The sequence below is a fragment of the Chionomys nivalis genome, chromosome 3 (assembly GCF_950005125.1).
Source record: "Chionomys nivalis chromosome 3, mChiNiv1.1, whole genome shotgun sequence".
Taxonomy (NCBI): Eukaryota; Metazoa; Chordata; class Mammalia; order Rodentia; family Cricetidae; genus Chionomys; species Chionomys nivalis.
The window spans coordinates 126,406,122-126,430,443 of NC_080088.1; the positions used below are offsets into that span (position 1 = coordinate 126,406,122).

General features: G+C 48.0%; 2 protein-coding genes across 5 annotated transcripts in view; both read left to right on the forward strand.

The window, feature by feature from the left end:
• Ulk1 (unc-51 like autophagy activating kinase 1) overlaps positions 1 to 5,890 on the forward strand; it is a 28,459-nt gene extending 22,569 nt beyond the window's left edge. Inside the window, exons 22-28 of the mRNA XM_057764256.1 lie at positions 9 to 152; positions 809 to 999; positions 1,151 to 1,323; positions 1,407 to 1,525; positions 1,871 to 2,028; positions 3,026 to 3,161; positions 3,236 to 5,890. Coding sequence (XP_057620239.1) covers positions 9 to 152; positions 809 to 999; positions 1,151 to 1,323; positions 1,407 to 1,525; positions 1,871 to 2,028; positions 3,026 to 3,161; positions 3,236 to 3,291 — 977 coding nt within the window. The 3' untranslated portion in view covers positions 3,292 to 5,890. The remainder of the gene's footprint in view (positions 1 to 8; positions 153 to 808; positions 1,000 to 1,150; positions 1,324 to 1,406; positions 1,526 to 1,870; positions 2,029 to 3,025; positions 3,162 to 3,235) is intronic.
• A 7,768-nt stretch (positions 5,891 to 13,658) lies between these two features.
• Positions 13,659 to 24,217, forward strand: Pus1 (pseudouridine synthase 1). 4 transcript variants are annotated; one of them, XM_057764951.1, is made up of 6 exons: positions 13,659 to 13,715; positions 14,362 to 14,572; positions 16,678 to 16,815; positions 19,157 to 19,259; positions 22,784 to 23,475; positions 23,936 to 24,217. In XM_057764951.1, the coding sequence occupies exons 2-6, from the start codon at positions 14,372 to 14,374 to the stop codon at positions 23,981 to 23,983; spliced, it is 1,182 nt and encodes a 393-aa protein (XP_057620934.1). In that variant the 5' UTR covers positions 13,659 to 13,715; positions 14,362 to 14,371; the 3' UTR covers positions 23,984 to 24,217. The 4 variants fall into 4 exon arrangements, with proteins under 4 accessions (XP_057620934.1, XP_057620935.1, XP_057620933.1 ...); XM_057764952.1 differs by having other exon boundaries at positions 13,691 to 13,747; XM_057764950.1 differs by lacking the exon at positions 13,659 to 13,715 and adding an exon at positions 13,757 to 14,014.
• Positions 24,218 to 24,322: the final 105 nt, after the last annotated feature.

The window sequence follows — 24,322 nt, forward strand, 5'->3', positions numbered from 1 at the left end:
TTCCTTAGCTCCCTCTGCTGGTTTTGGAGGGACCCTGCATCCAGGAGCCCGTGCTGGAGGGGCCAGCAGTCCAGCACCTGTGGTGTTCACTGTGGGCTCCCCACCCAGTGGTACCACACCGCCCCAGGGCACCCGCACTAGAATGTTCTCAGGTGAGGGATATGCCAAGTAAGAGCAGAACCTTGGAATGGGAATTCTTTTTTTTTCTTTTTGGTTTTTCGAGACAGGGTTTCTCTGTAGCTTTTGGTTCCTGTCCTGGAACTAGCTCTTGTAGACCAGGCTGGTCTCAACTCCCAGAGATCCGCCTGCCTCTGCCTCCCAAGATTAAAGGCGTGCGCCACCACCGCCCAGCTTGGAATGGGAATTCTTGAATGCAGTGTTCTGTAGCATAATCCTAATGGTCCATTTATGTAAGATCTGTGGCATTCCCAGCATATGCATGGAGCAGGAGTGGTATTTAAGATGCTGGTTGCCCTGAAAGCCCAACCTATGTTGGTTGGGAACCCTGACTAAATAATAGATTCATGAGGATCCTGCCACTTCACAATGATGGCAGTGGTTGCCTTTACCTCTACCACCCAGTTTTGCGCATGGCTTCACCGCTTTCTCTGAACTAATTTGTGTTTAAGTATTGGAAGCTAAAGCACTCCAAGACGGAGCTCCGGGTGCTGGCACCTTTGACTTGTATTCCCTATGAAAACATCAGGATGAGGAGGAATGTGAACTGAGAGAGGGAGTTCAGAGGGCCAGAGATGGCAGGGTGAGAAGCAGGCATGCTGCCTGTCCCTTACCAGCCATCTACCTACAGTGGGCTCTTCCAGCTCCCTGGGCTCTGCCGGCTCTTCCTCTGCCCGCCACTTAGTACCTGGGGCCTGTGGTGAGGCCCCTGAGCTTTCTGCCCCAGGCCACTGCTGTAGCCTTGCTGACCCACTTGCTGCCAACTTGGAGGGAGCTGTGACCTTTGAGGCTCCTGACCTCCCAGAAGAGACCCTCATGGAGGTGAGGCTTGTGGGGAGGTGACAAGCATGGGTGCTCCCTTCTGACTTACCTGATTAATACTTGGGAGAGGGGTGCCTCTTTGGCAGATCAGCCTTTCAGCCCTCTACACACACCTGTGTGCCCCAGGCTCTGACCTTTATTGCTTCCTCAGCAAGAGCACACGGAGACCCTGCACAGTCTGCGCTTCACACTTGCATTTGCACAGCAAGTTCTGGAGATTGCAGCCCTGAAGGGTAGTGCCAGCGAGGTGCCCGGGGGCCCTGAGTACCAGCTACAGGAAAGTGTGGTGGCCGACCAGATCAGTCAGTTGAGCCGCGAGTGGGGGTAGGTGTTGCCTGGGGACTGAGAAGGCAGTTCCTGGACATTGCTGGCCCTGACTTGCCTCTGACCTGTTTGTTGACCTCTAGCTTTGCAGAACAGCTGGTACTGTACTTGAAGGTGGCTGAGCTTCTGTCCTCGGGCCTACAGACTGCCATTGGCCAGATCCGAGCTGGCAAGCTCTGCCTTTCATCTACTGTGAAGCAGGGTAAGGATGTGGGTTCAGGGATGTGGTGCTGGGGTAAGAGTGAGCAAGCCAGCCTGAGAGAGGAGAGTTCAGGCCACTTGGGTAGGGATAGGCCATGCCAGGGGCAGTTGGTAGAGTGGGTACACAGGACCTGGCCTCATGCTCAGAGCACAGAGTAAGTCCATGGGTTTACCCAGGCAGAGCTACTTGGAACTGATGTTGATCTTGCTACATAGGGCTCTGGGGAAAGCTGGAGGCTGCAGCTCCTGTTCAAGCGGAACATACTTCTTTACACACATGCTTTCCAACTCTCTATGGGGGTCCTCTGCTCCTAGAAGCCTGAAATGACTGACACTTCTACCCTAGTTGTACGCAGACTAAACGAGCTATATAAGGCCAGCGTGGTGTCCTGTCAGGGCCTCAGTTTGCGGCTTCAGCGTTTCTTTTTGGACAAACAACGGCTGCTGGATGGGATCCATGGTGTCACTGCTGAACGGCTTATCCTCAGCCACGCTGTACAGATGGTATGGGCGGTCTGTGTGCTTTGTCTGGTGGAGCTTGGGATTTTGTTCCTAGTGTGCTCAGGTGCTAGAGGTCTCCGACGTTAGGTGATGCTCTAGCAAGCAGCAGGGGCTTCCCATAATGACTTCACCTGTCCACTGTGTAGCTTTTCAATTCAGGAAGCATCCCTACCTGTTTTCTCTGAGAATCCGTTTCTCAGCTAACATGAAAGACCTCTGGGTGACGACCACACTGTTGAGGCAGGGACTCTGCTTTGAGATTATTCACATATTCCTCAGGTATGAGGGACACCCCTGCCAAAGGGAGGAACTAAGTATAAGTTGGTTTCCTTATCCATACTCTTTTCTCAGGTGACGGTGACCTCATGGAATGACACTGAGTGAGTGCTCTGCACACTGCTGACAGTGCCACCCTGAGTGTCCTGGGGTAGGGTTTGATTGCTGTATCCAGCCCAAGCCGATAGCACAGTGGCCACAATGCAGGCAGGCCACCTGGCTCTGTGAACATTTAATACATTAGCTATCCCCGGGACATTATTAGTCATTCTTTTTTTATTTATTTTTTTATTATTTTTTTTTTGGTTTTTCGAGACAGGGTTTCTCTGTGGTTTTGGAGCCTGTCCTGGAACTAGCTCTTGTAGACCAGGCTGGTCTCGAACTCACAGAGATCCGCCTGCCTCTGCCTCCCGAGTGCTGGGATTAAAGGCGTGCGCCACCACCGCCCGGCTGTCATTCTTTTTTTAAACAGGTATTCTCTGTGTAGCCCTGGCTGTCCTTGAACTCGCTCTGTAGACCAGGCTGACTTTGAACTCAGATCTGCCTACCTCTACTTCCCGAGTGCTAGGATTAAAGGCATGCACCACCACCACCACCTAATAATTAGCCATCCTCTTATGCTCACTCTAAATGAACTTGGGCCAATCCACAGTGTGCGGTGTGCTGAGCATTCAGGCCACTCCTGCCTTGCCCTGGCCCTTCCCAGCTCTGCCTTTGTCTACAGGTGCAATCTGCTGCCTTGGATGAGATGTTCCAGCACCGAGAGGGCTGTGTACCACGCTATCACAAAGCCCTGCTACTGTTGGAGGGGCTACAGCACACACTCACGGACCAGACGGACATTGAGAACATTGCCAAGTGTGAGTGCCTTTTCCTGGCAGCCTGTGTGGGGTAGTAGGTGTGGCCTCACCATATCATGTTCTCTCTTCCACAGGCAAGTTGTGCATTGAGCGGAGACTCTCGGCCTTGCTGAGTGGCATCTGTGCCTGACTGCCTGCTACCAGCCTGCTGTGCCCTTGGAGCTAGTCGCCTCTGCCATCCTGCAGGAAAGGGTTTGAGACCTGGCAGACTGTCCTTCTTGACACTGATCTGATGGTGCTGAGACTGCTGCCAGCCAACTCCAGCAGGGATGCTGCATGGTGGACCTGTGCAGACTGGTGCAATTCTTGCTTCCTATTCCTAGGCTGCTAGTCTCTGCTAGTAGGTGGATGTCAAAGTGCCAGTGACAGCTTCCTTGCCCACCAGGACAGGAGTTTCTGAACATATCCTTCCTAGCTGGCTCTCTTGGCAGCCAGGTGTGGCACTGAGAGGTGGTAGGCTGGTGAGTGTGGGCACCTGCCACCTGCAGAGCCCAGGGCCGCCCTGTGGACAGGCAAGGCCTTGAGACTGTTGCTGACTCTAAGCCAAAGCGAGCTTTTTCTCACAGCTCACTTACCCCATTGTTCATCCAGGAAAAAAGGGTGTGGCCTTTTGGCCTCCTGATCTCTCTAGGAACCTCTCCCTCTGAGGCTACCCACCCAGCTTTGTAAGTCACCAGAGCACTTTATGCAGACAGAGACTGGAGAACTTCAGCCAGCAGTTCAAGTCTGAACTAGGAACCCGCCTCCTGTTCCTGGCTCTTGCTCTCCAAGATGCTGTACAGATGCAGACCATGTCTACGTGTATAAATAGCCCAGTGTGCACCTCCACCTGTGTCTGGTCTTTGGAGGGAAACACAGGCTTGCCTCCTAGGGGAGAAACAGTCCTCCTCTTTAAATGTTCATTAGGGACAGTCATTGTGAAGCACCATGCTTTATAAACTCAGAACTTCCACACTTTACTCCTAAAATGTATTGCCCGCAATCCCAAATCCAGTTTTTCTTTAAAAAAGGAAAGTTTGGATGTTTAAGAACTGGCGGGGTGGGGGTGGGGAAGACAGAGCATTGCTCTGGATGTTTCCAATGGAGAGGATAGCACCAGCTGTGTGGCTGAGGGTGCGAAGAGGCTGCCTGATATGGTGTGTGAGTGTGTGGCTGGCTATCTCTATCAACTTGCCCTGTAAGATGGCAGAGAGGGCAGTGCCCAGATGCCGTCCTCCCCCTGCAGTAGGCAGGTGTGGGTGAAAAATAACGTATGCAAAACTGTCCCCCATGGAGCTTTTCCGTCAGTCTAGCTCCTGTGCTTGATGGCCTTCAGGGTCTGTGCTGAAGCTTGTCTTCCAGACTCCAAGGTGGACATAAGCTAATACCTTCCCAGCCCTCCTAGTTTGCTAGTCCTTTGTCACTGCTCTGTCCATGTGTACTTGAAAGTATCTGAGTGTCCACAAGGCAGATGTGGGGTTGCTGTCCCCCAACAGCATTCAGAGTTATAGGACACACACCAACACTTTTTTTTTTTTGGTTAGGTTTTGTTTGTTTTGTTTTTGCAATACTTGAAATATTGCCACTGTGCTTGAACATACAAGAAAGCAGATCTCTAAGACTAGCCTCCTCCCTAGTCACCCCATGACCTCCCTTGCATGTAACATGTATTTATTGTTTTGTGGCCAACTGGAATCCAGAGCCACCAGGGAGGCTGGTGCAGGGATCCTTACCTACCACCTGGTTCCTAATGGCTCCTGGGTGGTTGTGTATGTGTGTGGCTGGCTGTGTGTGGTGTGAGCCAAACCTGCTCTCCAAAGCAGTGCTCAGCTCCTGTCAGTTTAAGATGATTTGTGTGAATCCACCCCTTTTGCGTTTCACTGTGTCGTATCAGTTTAAGAAAATAAAATATGGAATTGTTAATGTGGCATTACTGTTACCTGGCGTGCCACTGTCCTGATCCTGCCTTTGGATCTGTCTGTGCAGACTGCTTTTGTCCTGTAGGGCTTCATGGTGCCAATGGTGGCTTACTCAGCTTTGGGACCAAACCCCACCTTGATCCAGAAATAATTGGGGGAAATTCATTGTATATCCCAGGAAAAAACAGTTCACACTGGGCTAGGAGAGGATCCGGAGAAGGCGGGTCAATTCTGTAGCTTTTGGTCTTTGGAGATGTACCAGTTTGGAGGTTTCACATTATGTGAGGCTCGTGTTTGATGCTTATAGAGGGATAGCGTCTGCCTTCCTTCTGGCAGAAGAAACTTGGATATTCACCTTCCCCCTTTTTGAAAGACAGAGTATTAAATTCCCAGGCTCAGATGACCCTCCCTTGCCTCAGATCAGACTTGGGAGTATGCACTCCGTCACACCTGGCTTCCCTTGAGTCAGTCATTTGGATTCTAAACTTAATAGCAAGTATGGTGTGAGGTGCACTTCTCCAACAGTGAAGCTGACCATCCTATGTAATCCGTTGGTCACTTTGCCTTATTTGGAGAAATGTTCAAATCTTTTGTGCCCCTCCCCCACTCTTATTTCGAGTCAGGGTCTCTCATAGCCCAGGCTAGCCTCAGAAATGTATATATCCAAAGATGACTGAGACACCAACCCTGCGACTGCCTCTCAGGTGTTGGGATCACAGACTTACTTCACTGTGCCTAGTTCTCCTTTGCCCATGTCAAACCACTTTTTTTTTTCCCTCAGAAATCTAGGTTTGCTCCCACTCAGTTCCATCTGGGGTTCCCTTGGCCTGTTCTGCTTTTTTTTTTTTTTTTTTTTTTGGTTTTTCGAGACAGGGTTTCTCTGTGTTTTTTGGAGCCTGTCCTGGAACTAGCTCTTGTAGACCAGGCTGGTCTCGAACTCACAGAGATCCGCCTGCCTCTGCCTCCCGAGTGCTGGGATTAAAGGCGTGCGCCACCACCACCCGGCTGGGATGCCTTTTTATTGCAAAGTAAACATCTGGTCTGCACTTTAAAATCTGTATTTTCTTCACAGGATATAAATAAGCTATTATGTTACTAAAAAGGCTAACCACAATAGTGAAAATGAAAGTTCATTAAGGCAGAGTTCCAGGGGAAGTGGACTGTAGAGACCTTGATGGTTTGACCAGGAAGAGCTCTGCCTAGGAATGGAGGGGTGGGACTGCTGCCCACATGAATAACCAATGCCAAGACATCACTGTGGGCATTAATAGACTTTATGCACTTTTGAGTCGTCTCAGATGCCCAAGTAACAGACTATGAGCTGAAGCTGGCTTTGAATTGATCCTCCTGCCACAGCCTCCTCAATGCTGGGAATGCATGCCCGCAGCAGTTTTAGGTTTATAGAGAAACCATTTATTCCTCAGCTTGTAGCTGGTACCTCTTGTTTGCACCATACATGAGGTGTGTATGGTTGGGTAGCAGATATTGCCATGGAGCCCATGGTTTCTTTGGGGGCTCTTGATTTTATTTGGGCTTGGTACTTGGATGGAATGCAAGGGAGAGGACCTCACACATGCTTGGAAAATGCTCCACTGTTGGGCTATATCCCCAGGCCTTTTACTTTGTATATGCATGTGTCTGTTTTTGTACTTGTGTGCAGGCACCCATAGATACCAGAAGAGGGAAAACCTCCATATTGGTTCCAGATGTTTGGCGCAAGCTGATGTGCATGCTGAGATCTGAACTCTGGCTCTTATGAGGAAGAAGTAGTACTCTTGACCATGGACTCACTTCTTCAGCCCCTTAGTTCTTGAGACACTATCTAGTGAAGTTGGCCTTGCTGTACTGAAAATGCCCTGCTCCAGCCTCTCCAGTACTAACATGATACCTGCGCCATCAGGAAGCATGTACTGTGATGGACCACCATCACTACAGTACAGAATAGAGCACTGTCTGACAACTCCTCCTGGTCCCTGTAGCTATCTAGAGCAAACTTGATGGTCTTTGAGGAAGTGGGTAAATATAGCCAGTTCCAGACATGATGAGCTGGCAGGGACCTGGATCATGTGACAAAGCTGCCATTGGCCCTCTTGGCCTGTCAGGGTGAGTGACTATAGGTCCTCTTCCCAAGTTTCTGACAGGTGCCTTTGGGACCCGAACCTCCAGCCTTCATCCTCCAGGGTTCGGTGTTGGGTGGTGTTGTGGGATATCTGATCACACCATGAACCCTGAGATTGCAACCCAGCAGACAATAGGCATCCCCAAGGTTATGAAGTTAAATGGAATTCTATAAAAATTAGACTTGAGGAGCGGGGGCTGGAGAGATGGCTCAGAGGTTAGAGCACTGGTTGTTCTTCCAGAGGTCCTGAGTTCAATTCCCAGCAACCACATGGTGGCTCACAACCATCTGTAATGAGATCTGGTGCCCTCCTCTGGTGTGCGGGCATACACGGAGGCAGAATGTTGTGTACATAATAAATAAAGATTTTTAAACAAATAGAATTGAGGAGCATTAAGGAAGCAGTCATTACATATGGTATGCATCTCATCCAGTGTGACACAGAAGTTATCACATTCATGCGCAACTCAGAACAGAATTATCCCCCAAGACTGGAAAGATTTGGCCACAGCAGTATTGGGAGCTGTCCTCAGTTACAGTGATGAACATTGGCTCATAGGACAACGAGATCGAGCTGGAGGTATTTCCCAAGGTCAGCTGCTTGAAGGTTACAAAGGCAGCTTGAATCTGATGACCACATCTTGGCACCATGTTGTTTCACAGTTTAAATGCTTGGGACAAGGTTGAAGAGTCAGGAAAGAGACCTGAGTCACTTAAAAAAAAAAAATTATACAAGGACCAAAAGAAACCTTCCCTGATTTCTTTTTTTTTTTTTTTTTTTTTTTTTCGAGACAGGGTTTCTCTGTGGCTTTGGAGCCTGTCCTGGAACTAGTTCTTGTAGACCAGGCTGGTCTCGAACTCACAGAGATTCACCTGCCCTGATTTCTTATTTTTTTTTTTTTTTGCAAAGATTGAGTCTAGCCAGGCGGTGGTGGCGCACGCCTTTAATCCCAGCACTTGGGAGGCAGAGGCAGGCGGATCTCTGTGAGTTCGAGACCAGCCTGGTCTACAAGAGCTAGTTCCAGGACAGGCTCCAAAACCACAGAGAAACCCTGTCTCGAAAAACCAAAAAAAAAAAAAAAAAAAAAAAGATTGACTCTAGCTGTAAATAAAATAGTATTGGATTCAGATGTCAGACAAATATTAATTGAATGTTTGATTTTTGTTTTTTTTTTAAAGTATTTATTTATTTATTATGCAATATTCTGTCTGTGTGTATGCCTGAAGGCCAGAAGGCGCCAGACCTCTTTACAGATGGTTGTGAGCCACCATGTGGTTGCTGGGAATTGAACTCAGGACCTTTGGAAGAGCAGGCAATGCTCTTAACCACTGAGCCATCTCTCCAGCCCCGAATGTTTGATTTTTGAAAATGCTAATTCAGAATGCAAAGGGGGTAATTAGGCCTTTAAAGCAAGATCAATGCCAATAGATGAATGGATTAGAAATATACTGATGTTGGACCTCACATGATGCTACTCTGAGAAGAAACAAGGAATTTTTTTTTTTTTTTTTTTTTTGGTTTTTCGAGACAGGGGTTCCCTGTAGTTTTAGAACCTGTCTTGAAAATAGCTCTTGTAGACCAGGCTGGCCTCGAACTCACGGAGATCTGCCTGTCTCTGCCTCCCAAGTGCTGGGATTAAAGGTGTGTGCTACCACCACCCGGCATAGACAAGTAATTTCTAAAGGATTTAAGAGAAATCAAAATGTCAGCTGTTTTAATTGCAGCAAGCAAGGTCATTTGAAATGGGATATTAAGCAAGGTATTCGTAGAAACAATTTTTTTCTAAAATCTGTCTCTGCCTAAAGCACCTTCTGATTGGTTCAATAAGTGGTTGAATGGCTAATAGGTAGGAGAAAATAGGCAGAAACACTGGGAAGAGGAAGAAGAGAGGCAAGAAATACCAGCAAGACACAGAAGAAATGTGACCAAAAAAAAAAAAAGTGCTGGAGAGATGGCACAGTGGTTAAAAGAGCACTGGTTGCTCTTCCTTAGGTCCTGAATTCAATTCCCAGCATCCACATGGTGGCTCACAACCATCTATAATGAGATCTGGCGCCCTCTTCTGGCCTGCAGGCACACTCAGGCAGAACACTATACATAATAAGAGAGATGAGCGGTGGTGGCACCTACCTTTAATCCCAGCACTTGGTAGGCTGAGGCAGGCAGAGTTCAAAGCCAGCCTGGTCTGCAGAGCTATTTCCAGGACAGGTAGGGCTGTTACACAGAAAAATACCGTCTCAAAAAAGAAGAAAGGGGGGTGGGGTAAAAACCATGTGGTAAAACATATTAACAGAGCAAGTTATTTAAGTTCTAAGAGCTAGTTAGGAACAAGTCTAAGCTAAAGGCCAGGCTTTCATAATAAGTCTCTATATCATTATTTAGGCGCCAAAAAAGTGTTAAAAGATCTTGCATCCTTACATCTGATGATGGTGCCAGATAAGGTTCAAATGGTACCCACCTTTGCCTTTTTAGGCTTTTCCATTGCTAAGCAGGTTCACCCCCTTTCCTTTAAATTAAAAGTGAAGGAACTGTAGGAGGATAAGTCTGAGAGATGAGCCAACCTGGAGTTGGCCCGAGAGCCTGGCAACAGGTATTGACAAAGGTCCTGTTCGTGCCTAGCCCATGAGGGGCAACCACGCAATATCAAAGGATCAGAATGCAGCCTGGGTGCTGGAATAAGAGTATATAAGGCTTGGAGGCCCCGCCCCTGTGCCCGCCAAACCTTGACCTCTCCCCTGGAGGAGAGCCAAGGCAGGCTGCCAAATCTTGACCACTTCCCCAGTCTATTTAAACTGCTCCCCGGGGGATGGGGGGGGGGCTGTTGGAGAGATGGCTCAGAGGTAAAGAGCACTGGCTGCTCTTCCAGAGGTCCTGAGTTCAATTCTCAGCAACCACATGGTGGCTCACTACCATCTGTACTGAGATCTGGCGCCCTCCTCTGGCGTGCGGGCATACATCGAGGCAGAATGTTGTATACATAATCTTTAAAAAAATATAAACTGCGCAGGAATCCCATTAAACCTGGATATCCTTTAATTCGGCTTGATTGGTTTTTTTGTTTGTTTGGTTTTTTTTTTTTTTTTGCCTTTAACTGACTCCCTGTGTGTAGCCATTGACACTGTGCTTTCTCACCGTCTCCCTGAGGGAGCCTTTTAGGACCTAGCAACATCTGGCACCCAAACAGGTTCTAGTTGTTCCCCTCACCTCACCTGCGGTGCTGGACAGTGCCCCCAAGATGATGTATTTCGGTGGCAAAGCTCTTTGATGCTGTGTGTTTTCAGTCCTTTCGGCACAGCATTGGGAACCCCTTTCTTTCCTTCTTTTGTGTTTTCTGTCGTGTTTGTCTGCCCATCTGGTTAGGAAGGCACATTTTCCTGTTTTGGTTCGCCAGTGCCTCCACATAAGGGCTGATCCCCCAACCTCCCAAGAGACAGAACCAAGACTCTGCTCCCGAACTCCATCCCTCATCCAAAGACACCATGTGGGCATACAGCTGTAGCCTAAAAAAACCACAGAAGTCCTCAACTAAGCATGAAACAAAGGTCTGACACAGTTTTCCACCCCTGTTGACTGTTGGTCACCTGCTGTCTCCCCCTACAAATGGGTAACCTCTCCTTCACTCTACCTCTTCCATGTCTGATCTCTATGGCATCCGATGATGAGCAGACAGACAGTTCAAGGCCTGTGAAATATGCTAAGTAGAGCATGGCCACAGTTAAGACCACATGTGCAGCATTCCCACCAAACCCACCCCTGCTGCAGGCGGTTACATCTCCGCCGGGTGCCCGGTACTCTTGGAGTGAAGGCCTCAATAAGATGCCACATGCCCTTCCCGGTCAGTCCCACCTCTGCCATGGTAGGCTACACCTCCGCTGCATTACTCTTGAAGTGCCTCAATGTCCACCTGTCACTGAAGGCGGAGATTCCCTGTGCTGCGGTATGACCTCCAGCCACCACAGCCACACCTCCTCTCCCGTCTCAGGCTTCAAAGGCTTGCAGAGGCCTTCCCGGTCAACCTGGGAACAAAATGCCGTTCACCAGTCCTGGGTTCCCACCCTCATAGCTGACCTCTCCCTTACTGGGAAGGCAAGCTAATGAGTGAGGCCAGGATTCACCTAGCTTTGAACAGGTCCCCACTCAGTGGAGAATGCAACTACAGACTTACCTTGATTAGTACAGTCTGCTCAAAGTTCTGCTGTAGCCAGCTGCCTTTCTTAGCTGACGTTCAAGAATGACTGGGTGGTGGTGGCGCACGCCTTTAATCCCAGCACTCGGGAGGCAGAGGCAGGTGGATCTCACCAAGGCCAGCCTGGTCTACAAGAGCTAGTTCCAGGACAGGCTCCAAAGCTACAGAGAAACCCTGTCTCGAAAAGAAAAAAAAAAAAAAAAAAAAGCCAAGGCAGTCTCTTTATTCAACCAATGAAAGCAACACACAAACATGCCTCCTACACCTTAGGACCTGTATAGTTGCTTCCATGGCACACTCATATCAAAGGATGAGGTCATGTAGAAAGACAGGTGCAGAGACACTAGAATTCCAGGTTCTGAGAAGGACTTTCTTTGGGAGCCCTTCCTCAATACATGGACAGACTGAACTATCTGGAAGTCTTCAGCACGGGCAGCTGCCTCTTCCTGTTAGCCATTCTCTCCCAGGTCCCATGACCTCCTTGCCCCACAAAGCCCAGTGGACTCCCACTTTAGTAGGGGTCACAGCCAAGTCCTTTCCATACCCATAAGGCCGCTGATGCCTCTGACTTTGTTTCTGCCATTTCTATTATGAGGCATCCCTGTGATCTCTCTAACTGCAGACTCGGAAGTGATCCTGCTAGCCCTACCCACTCTATCGGTAGGAAGGCATAGGCACTGAGGAGGGTCTGACACACTGTGGTACACAGCTGCCCCAGGGCCTTTGTACTGGTCCCTAGTTACCTGGAATATGTTTTACCCCTGTGTACACATGGTTCCCTGTCCCATTTCAAACTATGATCATCTGAGTCATGGTTCTCGGAAGTGTTCAGCCCAGTCCCCCAAGTCTTTGTGTGTGGCTTTATATGTCTGATGAAGCCAAGAGTCTGAGTAAGGGAAGTATCCTGGATCAGCCAGGTGGGTGCAGAAAAGAACCAGGGATGAAATTTACCATTTCTGAAAGTGTGACAAAGGATGTAAGTTGAGAATGTTCAGGATGAATGTGACCGCCAGAAAATGGGAAACAAAATCAAAGAGAAGAAACTGGGGCCTATGCTCCCGTGGCTGCTTGTCCAGCATCATGCCTGTTGTGTGTTCGTCTTTGACACAATTAGAAAAATAAGAACATGGGAGTTAGATGTGGTGATTCCCAGCACTTGGAAGGCGGAGACAGGAGGGTTGCCAAAAGTCTGGGGACAGGAGCTGAGTGGGTATGGTGGTGCATGCCTTTAATCCCTGCATTTGGGAGGCAGTTACATACATGTATGCATGTATCTTTTTTTTTTTTGTTCTAGACAGTGTTTCTCTGTGCAGCCCTGCTTATCCTGTAACTCACAGACTTGCCTTGAACTCACAGAAATTCACCTGCCTCTGTCCCTCAAGTGGTGGGATTAAAGGTGTGTGGGCCACTGCCTGGCTTATATATGTGTATGTGTGTATGAGTGTATCTATCTGTCTCTATCTATCTATTATCTATCTATCTATCTATCTATCTATCTATCTATCTATCTATCTATCTATCATCTACCTACCTATCTATGTGAGTTTCAGGCTGGTCAGGCCTATTCATTGAGACTGTCTCAAAAAAAAAAGAAAAAAAAAAGAAAAAAAAAGGAAATGGCTAGGCAGTGGTGGTGCAGGCCTTTAATCCTAGCACTTGGGAGGCAGAGGCAGGTAGATCTCAGTGAACCTGGTCTACAAGTCGAGGTCTAGGGCAGCCAGGACTGTTACACAGAGAAACCCTGTCTCCAAAAACAAAACAAAACAACAACAAAAAGGAAATGTAGTTGGATGTAGACACCTATTTGTGTGACCCAGGATCGGAACCTGTGCCCAGTTTCATCAGTAACATGAGGACAACAGAGATACTCACGGTTTCATGCCATTAAACACATCAGTATCTGGCAATTGGAGCAGCTTCTGGAAACGAGAAACACAGGGACATCTTGATGGTCTGCGCACCGCGAAACCATTAAGAGTAGCTGTGACCTCCCAGTGCCACGGTTGGTACCTTGGGCTTTCAGGCAAGGGCCCACTTAGAACCACTGAGACGGTGCTGGGGTTATTTGGGCTTTAACGGTTATTATCTGATGATTGGCTCCCTGGTGCATTCCTAACCTGCACGTTTTAATGAAGTGGTTTTAATTCTCAAGACACAGCAGCTGCCAGCCTTCGGCTTCTTTCGAAATCTGCGCCTAGTCTAGCTTGGATCCTGGTTGGGAAGCCCCACCCACTGGGTCCACCCCACTAGGCGCGTCCCAGAAAGACTTTTGTCCGCCTTCGGCCGCCTTCCAACGCTTGCCCGCTTCCGCCTTCGTCCACGTGGTCGGCCTTCGGGGGTCCACGGCGCCGTGAGTGGGGCCGGCGGGACATTCCTCGCTCTGTACGCGCGCTGGCTGCGCTATCTCTAAGGCGGCGGGCGGAGGGCAGGGGCTGTGGGGTGACAGGTCAGCCTAAGATCACGAGCGCTCCAGGGCCGGAGCTAAGAAAGATAGGGCAGGGGTGTTGGGGGTGCAGAGTTCATCAGGGATCCGTGAGATCGAGGGTCGGTGCCCGCCACCCCGCCGCGCATGGGCTTCCCCCGCCTGTGGGCTACACTGCTGAGAGCCTGGGGACGGTGGACGGCGCGCCCTGGCCCGCGCGTGCCCGGGTAAAGACTCCGCGACCGGCGCCTCTGCCCTGAGCTCCCACTGCTGCCCTGGCTGTCTGCCTCTGCTTAACTTACCTGTGTCTTATCTCTACCTTGAGACTCCATCGCTACCTTGTAGTCCCCTGAGCTGCCTGCCTCTGCTGCCTGCTTGTGTCCAGCTGTGCGTCAAACTCTACCCCTGAGCTGCTACTGTTTCCCAGCCCCAGTCACTTTGTCATTTGTCATTGATGAGCCAGACTGGTCTGCCATTAGACAAGGTCTTCAGAGACCGTCGAGGCAGGCAGAGAGCATCAGGTTCTGTTCTTGTATCCATTTACCACCTTGATCACTCATGCCTGTTTTCCCAGCCTGCCCCCTATGGCTGGAAACAAGGTGCCACCAGCGCTGGCTTCACACCAACAAGACAGGAAGGTCCGAGGTGGCTGGGTCTGGGAAGACACGCAGCATCCTCCCAAGAGGGCCAAGGGCAGTGAGGATGAAGAGCCTCCACGAAAGCTGCCAAAGCGCAAAATTGTGCTGCTCATGGCCTACTCCGGCAAGGGCTACCACGGCATGCAGGTGAGGAGGGCTGCGCCTAGACACCACTTACCTGGATCGACCCCTGTTCCCTGATGCTCAGGAAATAGCAAAACTGAGAGTCTTCCATATAAGACTTGGGTGGTTGTGTTTCACTAATGGTTAGGCCAGCCCTGTGCCTCTTCACATGTGACCTTGGGAGCAGTGAGTTTTGTCATTAGCATGGCACCTGCACAGTACTTGGGAGTGCTGAGAGTGGAGGCCAGATGGCAGGTGCTACCTGGCCAGTATCCTGAGGGGCAGCTGAACTCTTCTGAAGAGCGTTAGGGACCTGGGGCAAGGCTGGTACCTATCACCAACTTGACCCTTTGAAAGTGGCACTGACCAGTGTGGGAAGAATCTTGGTCCCATTTATAATTTCTTTTTTAAAAAAAACCATTTATTTATTTTTACTTTATGTTCACTGGTGTTTTGCCTGCATGTATGTCAGTGTGAAGGTGTCAGGTTCCCTGGAACTGGAGTTACAGACAGTTGTGAGCTGCCATGTGGGTGCTGGGAATTGAACCTGGGTCTTCTGGAAGGGCAGCCAGTGCTCTTAACTGCTGAGCCATCTCTTCCCAGCCCCTCTTATTTTTCTTAAAACAATTTGTTTTGTTCGGTTTTTCGAGATAGGGTTTCTCTGTGTCATCCTGGCTGCCCTGGAACTTGCTCTGTAGATCAGGCTGGCCTCGAACTCAAAGAGATACACCTGCTTCTGCCTCAAGAGTGCTGGGGTTAAAGGTGTGTCCCACCATACCTGGCTTTAAAACAAACTTTAACCTTTATTTTTATTTTGTATATCTGGGTGTTTGCTTGCATGCATGTCTGTGTACCATGTGCATGCACTGTCCTCAGAGGCTAGAAGATGGCATAGGATCCCTTGGGACTGGAGTGACAGGCAGTTGTTAGCTGCTCTCTGGGTGCTAAGAATCAAACCCAGTTCTCTAGAAGAGCAGTCAGTGCTCTTAACCACTGAGCCATCTCTCTGATCCCTTTCCTCACTTTTTAAATCTTAATTTGCTAGGTGGTGGTAGCACACACATTAATCCCAGTAGTCGGGAGGCAGAGGCAGGCAGATCTCTGGGAGTTCAAGGCCAGCCTGGTCTACAAATTTAGTTCTAGGATAGCCAGGGCTGCTACACGGAGAAACCTGACTGGGATGGTGGCACATCGCCCATCATCCTGGCATTCAGGGAGTTGGTGCAGGAGGATTTCAATTTCAAGGACAGTCTGGGCTACAGAGTGAGACCTTGTCCTTCTCCAGTAAAAAAACACCCCCCCCCCCAAAAAAAAAAAAACGAAACAAAACAAAACAAAACTCTATGGGCTTCGTAGTGAAACTCATTTTGTGAGAGTGGGTAGTGGTGGTCATGACATTGGTGAGAGCACAGACTGTCCTCTGTTCCTGGGGTGACTAGTCTGCTTTTTGGAGGGCAGTTCTGATTATGAAAAGTTATTTATTTTTTTTATTTTTAAGATTGATTTATTAATGTTCTGCCTGCATGTCTGCTTGCACACCAGAAGAGGGCACCAGATAATAATAATGAGATTACAGCCGGCTATGTGGTTACTGGGAATTGAATTTAGGACCTATGAGTCAGCTCTCCAGCCCAGAAAATTTTAAATGTGGGCTGTCTGAAGAATTTTATGCCTTTCAAGTAAGATCCTGTTTGCCTCAGTTCCCTCATTACAGAAATGACAAAGGTGCCTGGCTCATAGGGCTGAGTGAGGCTTATGGTCTCTTTTTGTTATAATCTTTTTATGTCATTTGGGAAGTGTCCCTGACTTCATGGTGCATTTAGGGGTGGACTTCCGTGGTAATGAGAGCAGACTTTGAAAAGATTTTCTCATGCAGGGAACTTGGTTGAGGTACTCACAGGCCTGCTCCCTTGGGAAGGTTTCCTCTGAGAGCCATGGATGCAGTTTATTTTGGGGATTGGTAGGATGTATCTGATATGTCTGAGCTTGTGCACTCACGCACACGCTGGACCATGGCTGGGGTAGGCTGAAAGGTGAAGCATTAGCTGGTTCCAGAAGTGATGCTCAGCTTCCTGGCCTACGTATATCCTAAGAGCTCATGAAAACAGGATGTCCATTTTTTTCTTTAGAGGAATCTGGGGTCGTCTCAGTTCAGGACCATTGAAGATGATTTGGTATCTGCCCTAGTCCAGGCAGGTTGTATCCCTGAAAACCATGGGACAGACATGAGGAAGATGTCCTTCCAGCGATGTGCTCGCACAGACAAGGTATGTGCCCCATCTGCCTGTAGCTTTCACTGTCACCTGTGAGAAGGGATCTTAGCCAGGGGTCATGCCCGATGAGGCATGATAGCAATTTTGATAGTAGTGACATAGTTTCTGCTGTTTTACTTAGAAAGTAAAAACAAAATATAGGTTGGCTGAGTTGGTGGCACTTGTCTATCATGCCAGTGTTAGAGGGAAAGAACACTTTGTTTTGTTGTCTGCTGCTGAGGCCCAGCTGGGCTGAACAGGACCCTGTCTTCCCTGGCCTTTGCTTCCTTTGCACAGCTCTGGCCCAGGCCAAAGGCAGCATGTGCATGTCTTTGCTTTATAGCCATGCACAATAGCCCCTCCACAAAGTAGATATGATTATTAGGGTGATTGCACTTGTTTAGTTTAGGTGGGTGAATTTTTCCCCTTAATTTTGATTTTGGATTTTTTTTTTTTTTTAATCTGAGACAACAAAAGAGATGATTTATTGCGCTGGGGAGGATTTAGCATTTAAGAGCACTTACTGTTCTTCCAGAGGACTGGAATTTGGTTCCTAGCAAATTCAGGTGGCTCACACTTTCTGTAGACTCCAACTCCAGGGGATCCAATGCCTCTGGCATTTTTGGGCACCTATACATATAATTACATATTAAAAATGTGTATAAAGAATACACATGGGGTCTGGAGAGATTGCTTAGTGGTTAAGAGCACTGGCTGGGCTCTTCTTTCAGAAGTCCTGAGTTCAATTTCCAGCAACCACATGGTGGCTCACAAGCATCTGTAGTGGGATCTGATGCCCTCTTCTGTCAAGCAGCCATATATTCAAGTATAAATCTTTAAAAAAAAGACTACATATAATTAAAAATTTTAAAAAAGACTTGATTTATTGACCACAGCTCAGAATAAACAGAACCAGTTTGGAATGCCACAGTTCAGGGCAAAGACCAACACAGGCTGTTTCGGTTCTAAACAAGACAGGTCTCACAGGTTGTCTTTGGGATTGGATGGTGATAGAAGTTCTAACTCCAGGAGAAACAAATTATGTTGCCCATAGCGCAACAACTTATAGCAGTGTTCCTGGCCTCTGGCATTTCTTATATCTGTTCCCATAGCCTTGCTTTTGCCTGTACCTTTGCTTCTTCCTCCACCTCTGTACTCATGACTGTGATTTCAGATAGAGCTGGGTAAGGTTAATTCTAACAGTCTGCATCACTTATCTGCATAGCCGAGATTTGTTCATTGCAACATATAGTTAGTGTAAGCATATATGTCTTCTGTGTGGGCACTAGGACTTTTTGTTGTTGTTGTGTGTGAGTATGGGTGTGCACATGTGGAAGTCAGAGACTTTTTGTTGTTGCTGTTGTGTGTGAGTATGTGTGTGCACATGTGGAAGTCAGAGACTTTGTTGTTGTGTGTGAGTATGGGTGTGCACACGTGGAAGTCAGAGGGAACTTTGAGTAGTGATTTCTATCATGGGTTCCGGGGATCAGGTCACTTGCAGGGCAAGTTCTAGTAGCTACTTGGCCAACTCTCCTGCCCAAGAGAGAGGTCTTGGACAACACTGTGCACCCACATGATAAGCATATCACCACAGTGACTTGTCCTGCAGAAGTGGCTGCTTGTGGCTGACGGCCTAACTTTTGTATTCCATATCACAAGGTCAGGTACTGCTTTCTGTCTCTGATTGGCTTGGGTGTCTACTCTGGAATCAATTCCTGGTTGATGGTGGCACTTAGGGGCACACCTTGAGAAGCTGCATCACATTCCCAGGCTTGGGACATATAAAAACATGGCTGGGCCTGGGTCTTTATGATTGCATTGACCTCCAAAGGAGCCTGTTGTGTGTAGATTGGGTGGTAAGGCTTGAAAGCACTTTTTTATTCTATAGCACAGCCAGGTATGGTGGTACAAGTGTCCCAGAAGTTGTGAGTCTGAGGCAGGATTTCAAATTTGAACATAGCCTAGGCTCCAGAGTTCAAGGCTTTATAGCAGGATTCAGTCTTCAAACAAGAGAAGAACACTGGGCTTACTTATGTGCAATTGTCATCCCAGCAGAGGAGAGGGCTTGTGGGAAGCTCAGCTTGGTATACATAGTGAGTTACAGGCCAGCTAGGGTTATATAGGGAGACCCACTCCCCAAAGCACCCAAAACAAACAAATAACAAAAACAAGCACAGTGAGAACAAGATGCTGCTTTAAGTACTTGTCACCTGAGGACCAGAATGGGGTGTTCATGACTATAGTGGCTGAGCTGGACTGTTGGCTGCTGCTTCTGCCTCCGGACCAGGGTGTAAGGGTTGTGCTGGAGGACAAGACTCCTAACCCACCTCTCCTCTCTGCTCTGTATTCTTTGCAGGGTGTGTCTGCAGCTGGGCAGGTAGTATCCCTAAAGGTGTGGTTAATTGACAACATTCTGGACAAGATCAATAGCCACCTTCCATCCCACATTCGGATTCTGGGTAAGCTTCCCTGTGTAAGCACCTGTGGCCTCATGGTCAGAGGCTGTGCTTGCTCTGCTACCTCTGGCCAAGCCCTTTGGGAAGGAAGTGGAGAATCTTGTAGATGCTCAGCAGGTGGTTAGGGGAATGTTCAGTGTTGTTCCCTCAGGATTAGCTAGTTGAGTGCACAGTTCCGTGGCCTTTGGCCATACAGCTCTGATAGTCTGTGAATACTTTTCTCATAAAATGATGGTTGTGAACATGTAGACAGATGGTTAAAACAAGGCCAGCAGTGATCCTTTGTAGCAGGACTGGTAAATGGATTTTTAGAACCTGAAACCTTATGCTTGTTTCAAGCCAGCCAGCCTGCCTGCCTGCCTGCCTGCCTGCCTGCTTGCCTGCCTGCCTGCCTGCCTGCCTCCCTCCCTCCCTCCCTCCCTCCCTCCCTCCCTCCCTCCCTCCCTCCCTCCCTCCCTCCCTCTCTTTCTTTCTTAAAGATTTATTTATTTATTCATTCATTTATTTATTTATTATGTATACAGTGTTCTGGTGCCAGCAGGCCAGAAGAGATCTAGATCCAGATCCAGATCTCACTACAGATGGTTGTGAGCCACCATGTGGTTGCTGGGAATTGAACTCAAGACCTCTGGAAGAGTAGGCAGCACTCTTAACCACTGAGCCATCTCACCAGACCTCAAGCCATATTTCTAGCCCCTGTTAACTTCTTTTTTTTTGAATAATTTATTTTATATACACACATTGGTATTTTGCTTGCATGTATGTATGTATGAGAGTGTCAGATCCCCTAGAACTGAGGATACAGACAGCTGTGATCTGCCATGTGGGTACTGGGGAATGGACTCCAGTCCTCTAGAAGAGCAACTAGTGCTCTCTACTGCTGAGACATCTCTCCAGTGTCGTCCCCCCCCCTTTAATTTTCTTTTCTGTTGTTTTTGTTTTTCCAGACAGGGTTTCTCTGTATAGCTTTGGGGCCTGTCTTGGAACTCGCTCTGTAGACCAGGTTGTCCTCGAACTCACAGAGATCCGCCTGCCTCTCCCTCCTGAGTGCTGAGATTAAAGGCGTGCGCCACTACCACCTTGCTTTCTTTTTGTTTTTTGAGACAGGGTCTTTCTATGTAACCCTGATGTTATGGAACACACGATGTAAATTAGGCTAGCCCTGGGTCCATAGAGACCTGCCTGCGAGTGCTGCGATTAAAGGTGGGCACCACTATGCCTGCCTTTAAAAACTTTGTATTTAATTATTTATTTTTGTTGGCAATGCTAGGCCTTAAATCCATGGCCTTGCACATGCTAGTCAAGGTTTTTGTTTATTTACTTATTTTTATTTTTATTGAGCTCTACATTTTTTCTAGGCTTCCCTCCTTATTTCTCCCCTCTCCTCCAACCCTCTCCCAAGGTTCCCATGCTCCCAGGGATCTTACTCAGGAGATCTTGTCTTTTTCTACTTCCCATGTAGATTAGATCTATGTATGTCTCTCTTAGGGTCCTCATTGTTGTCTAGGTTCTCTGGGATTATGATTTGTGGGCTGGTTTTCTTTGCTTTATTCCTTTTTTTTCTTTCTCTTTTTAGATAGGGTCTCATTGCATAGTCCTGGCTGGACTGGAGCTCTGCTATGTAGACAGGCTGACCCTGAACTCACAGAAAACTGCCTCCTGAGTGCTGGAGTTAAAGCACTTAATACCAGTAGTCAAATTTTCTGTCTATGAGCTATGCTCCCTAGCCAACTTCCTAAAAAAAAAAAAAAAAGAGCCAGCTGTGTTAGACTGTGCTGAGAACAGTGAGTTCTTATCCATCCTGGGCCCGAGTAAAACTCTGTCTCAAAAATCAAATCAAGGGCTGGAGAGATGGCTCAGCGGTTATGAGCTTTGCCTGCTCTTCCAAAGGTCCTGAGTTCAATTCCCAGCAACCACATGGTGGCTCACAACCATCTGTAATGAGGTCTGGTGCCCTCTTCTGGCCTTCAGGCATACACACAGAAAGAATATTGTATACATAATAAATAAATAAATATTTAAAAAAAATCAAATCAAATCTAGATGAGTGCTATGTGAATGAGTAAGATGTGTACTACCGTGCCTGGCCAGTAGGGGACAGTTTTATTTGGTTTGGTCGTTTTCTTTTTTTTTTTTTTTTAAGTTTTTTTTTGTTTGTTTGTTTTGTCTTTTTTTTTGTTTTTTTTTTTTTTTTGGTTTTTCGAGACAGGGTTTCTCTGTGGTTTTGGAGCCTATCCTGGAACTAGCTCTTGTAGACCAGGCTGGTCTCGAACTCACAGAGATCCACCTGCCTCTGCCTCCCAAGTGCTGGGATTAAAGGCGTGCGCCACCACCGCCCGGCTGGTTTGGTCTTTTTCTGACCTATGATGACAGTTTTATTCTAGAATCCTCCAGAATAAACGCTTTTGATTACTTTTGGTGTGTCTTGCTATTCATGTCCAGGAAGAATATTTAATGAATTACCTGGGCAGAATCTGTTTTGGTGGGTTTTTAATTTTTTTAATTTTTGTTTTGTTTTTCTGTTTCTTTGCTTTTGTTTTGTTTTGTTTTGTTTTGAAGACAGCTCTGGCTGTCCTGGAATTTACTCTGTAGACCAGGCTGTCAGCTATCTACCTGCCTCTGCCTCGTGAGTACTGGGATTAAAGGAAAGTACTACCACCTCCCAGCCTTGTTTTCTTTCTTTTTTTGGTTTTTCGAGACAGGGTTTCTCTGTGGTTTTGGAGCCTGTCCTGGAACTAGCTCTTGTAGACCAGGCTGGTCTTGAACTCACAGAGATCCCGCCTGCCTGCCTCTGCCTCCCAAGTGCTGGGTTTGTTTTGTTTCTTGAAACAGAGACTCACTATGTAGCCTTGGATATCCTGGAACTCACTATATAGACCAGGCCTGCCTCGACCTCCTTGAGTATGGTTTAAAGGCATTTCCCATTGTGCTCAGCACAAGTATTTTTCAATTGTTTGAGAATTTCTTACATGCATATATAAAATGTTTTGATCAAAATTTCCCCCATTCTCTCCCTTCCAGTTCTTTTCTCCTCTTCCCTAACACTTTTCCCTTCCACTTAGTGTTGCTTATATGTGTATTCATTTAGTCCTGGAGCGCGGTAACCTTTCAGGGGTTGTATTACCCGAGGAAAATGGACTTTCTTTGCCCAGCATCCAATAGTTGCCAATAGCTCTTCAATTAGAGGTGAGAACCTCCAGTTTTGCTCAGTAGTTAGCATTTCTTGCTATTGAAATCTGCTGCTGTATCTGACTAAAGACTTAGCATTCTAGTCCTAGCTACCTCCTTCAGATGGCTCATGATTCTTATAACCTGAGCCTGGCGCGTCTGCCAGCTGCAGTTTCAGCAGACGCTTAGGTTTGACATTTGTGATTGTTTCATTTTGGGTTTCAGCATTGTGTAGATTCTGAGTTTGGAGTCAGAACTGGGTACCTGTCCTGGGCAAGTGGTGCCAGAATCATGCTATCAGGATGGCCCATCTTGGAAGTGTTTCTGCTCACCTGGGTTTCTTAAATGCTGCCCTCTAGGATTGAAGAGGGTCACGGGCGGGTTCAACTCCAAGAATAAGTGTGATGCCAGGACCTACTGCTACATGCTGCCCACCTTTGCCTTCGCTCACAAAGACCGGGATGTACAAGATGAGAGTTATCGCTTGAGCGCAGAGACCCTGCAGCAGGTCAACCGGCTTCTGGCCTGCTACAAGGGCACCCACAGCTTCCACAACTTCACTTCACAGAAAGGGCCAAGAGAGCCCAGTGCACGCCGCTACATTCTGGAGATGTACTGTGAGGAGCCCTTTGTACGAGAGGGCCTGGAATTTGCTGTGATCAAGGTGAAGGGCCAGAGCTTCATGATGCACCAGATCCGGAAGATGGTTGGCTTGGTGGTAGCCATTGTGAAGGGCTATGCCCCTGAGAGTGTGCTGGAGCGCAGCTGGGGTGAGGAGAAGGTGGATGTGCCCAAGGCACCAGGGCTTGGTTTAGTCCTGGAGAGGGTGCACTTTGAGAAGTACAATCAGCGCTTTGGCAGCGATGGGCTGCATGAACCCCTGGACTGGACACAGGAGGAAGGAAAGGTGGCTGCTTTCAAGGAGCAATACATCTATCCTACGATTGTCAGCACTGAGCGGGATGAGCGGTCCATGGCCCAGTGGCTTAGTACTCTCCCTATTCACAACTTCAGTGCCACTGCACTTGGAGCATCTGGTACAGGTGCCAAGGTAGGAGCCTGGTCTATAGTGTGCATATGTGTACATTACTAGGGCTGGATGGATTGGGTAAACACTTGTCTTCAGCCCTAGTTGTAGATAGCAAGTTGAGCCCCAGAGAGTCTCTAAAGTCACACAGTCTCTGGAGGAATGGGGGTTATGTAGTTACTGGACTTACCTCCTGCTCCTGCCCCACCCCGTGGCTGAGGCAGTAGTTGTCCTAGGATAGCCCAACTGTCCTCTAGGCAAGGCTTGCTTGGCTGGCATTGGGCTGAAGCTGCTGAGCAGTCTTGTTCCCTTTAAAGGTGTAGGCTGCCCGCTCACTTGCGGTCTGTTCCTGTGCCTCCAATGGCCTTCCCTCAGCTCGAGCACTTGGCACTGTACCCAGGATTCTCCCCATGCCCCACATATGGGAATGCCTACAAGTTGGGTCTCACAGTCCTTTACCTATCTGACCCCCTGTTTCCCACAGGTCCCCAGTTCCCTGGAGGGCAGCGAAGGGGATGGAGACACTCACTGAAACTACAGCTGCTGCCACTGCTGTGAGGGTTGAGGCTGGAGTCTCTGCACTTGCCTGTCTCTCAGGACATGGAAGCCAAGAATTCTGGGGCCAGCTTGTGGATTTAGCCTGGCTTCATGACCTCAGGATATTAAATTCCCATTTAGGAATCAGCTCCCTCTTAGCCCATGCGTTGTGTATATACACCTTAGCATGAAAGGACACTTTTTAAAAAAAAAAAATGATTTTTTTCCTATTAAATATGTTTTGCTTAGTGAATTATTCTTTTTATTCTTTTTCTATTTTCAGTTATTCTTTATTGGTTGTAAGATGATTGGGACACTGCTGTGTTAGGGGTAG

What these genes read in the sequence shown, in the direction of transcription:
- Pus1 (XM_057764950.1), top strand. Translation starts at nt 13,935, where the DNA reads ATGGGCTTCCCCCGCCTGTGGGCTACACTGCTGAGAGCCTGGGGACGG. An exon ending in CCTGGCCCGCGCGTGCCCGG is followed by an intron (nt 14,015 to 14,361) that starts GTAAAGACTCCG and finishes CTGTTTTCCCAG; the next exon opens with CCTGCCCCCTATGGCTGGAA. An exon ending in CATCTGGTACAGGTGCCAAG is followed by an intron (nt 23,476 to 23,935) that starts GTAGGAGCCTGG and finishes TGTTTCCCACAG; the next exon opens with GTCCCCAGTTCCCTGGAGGG.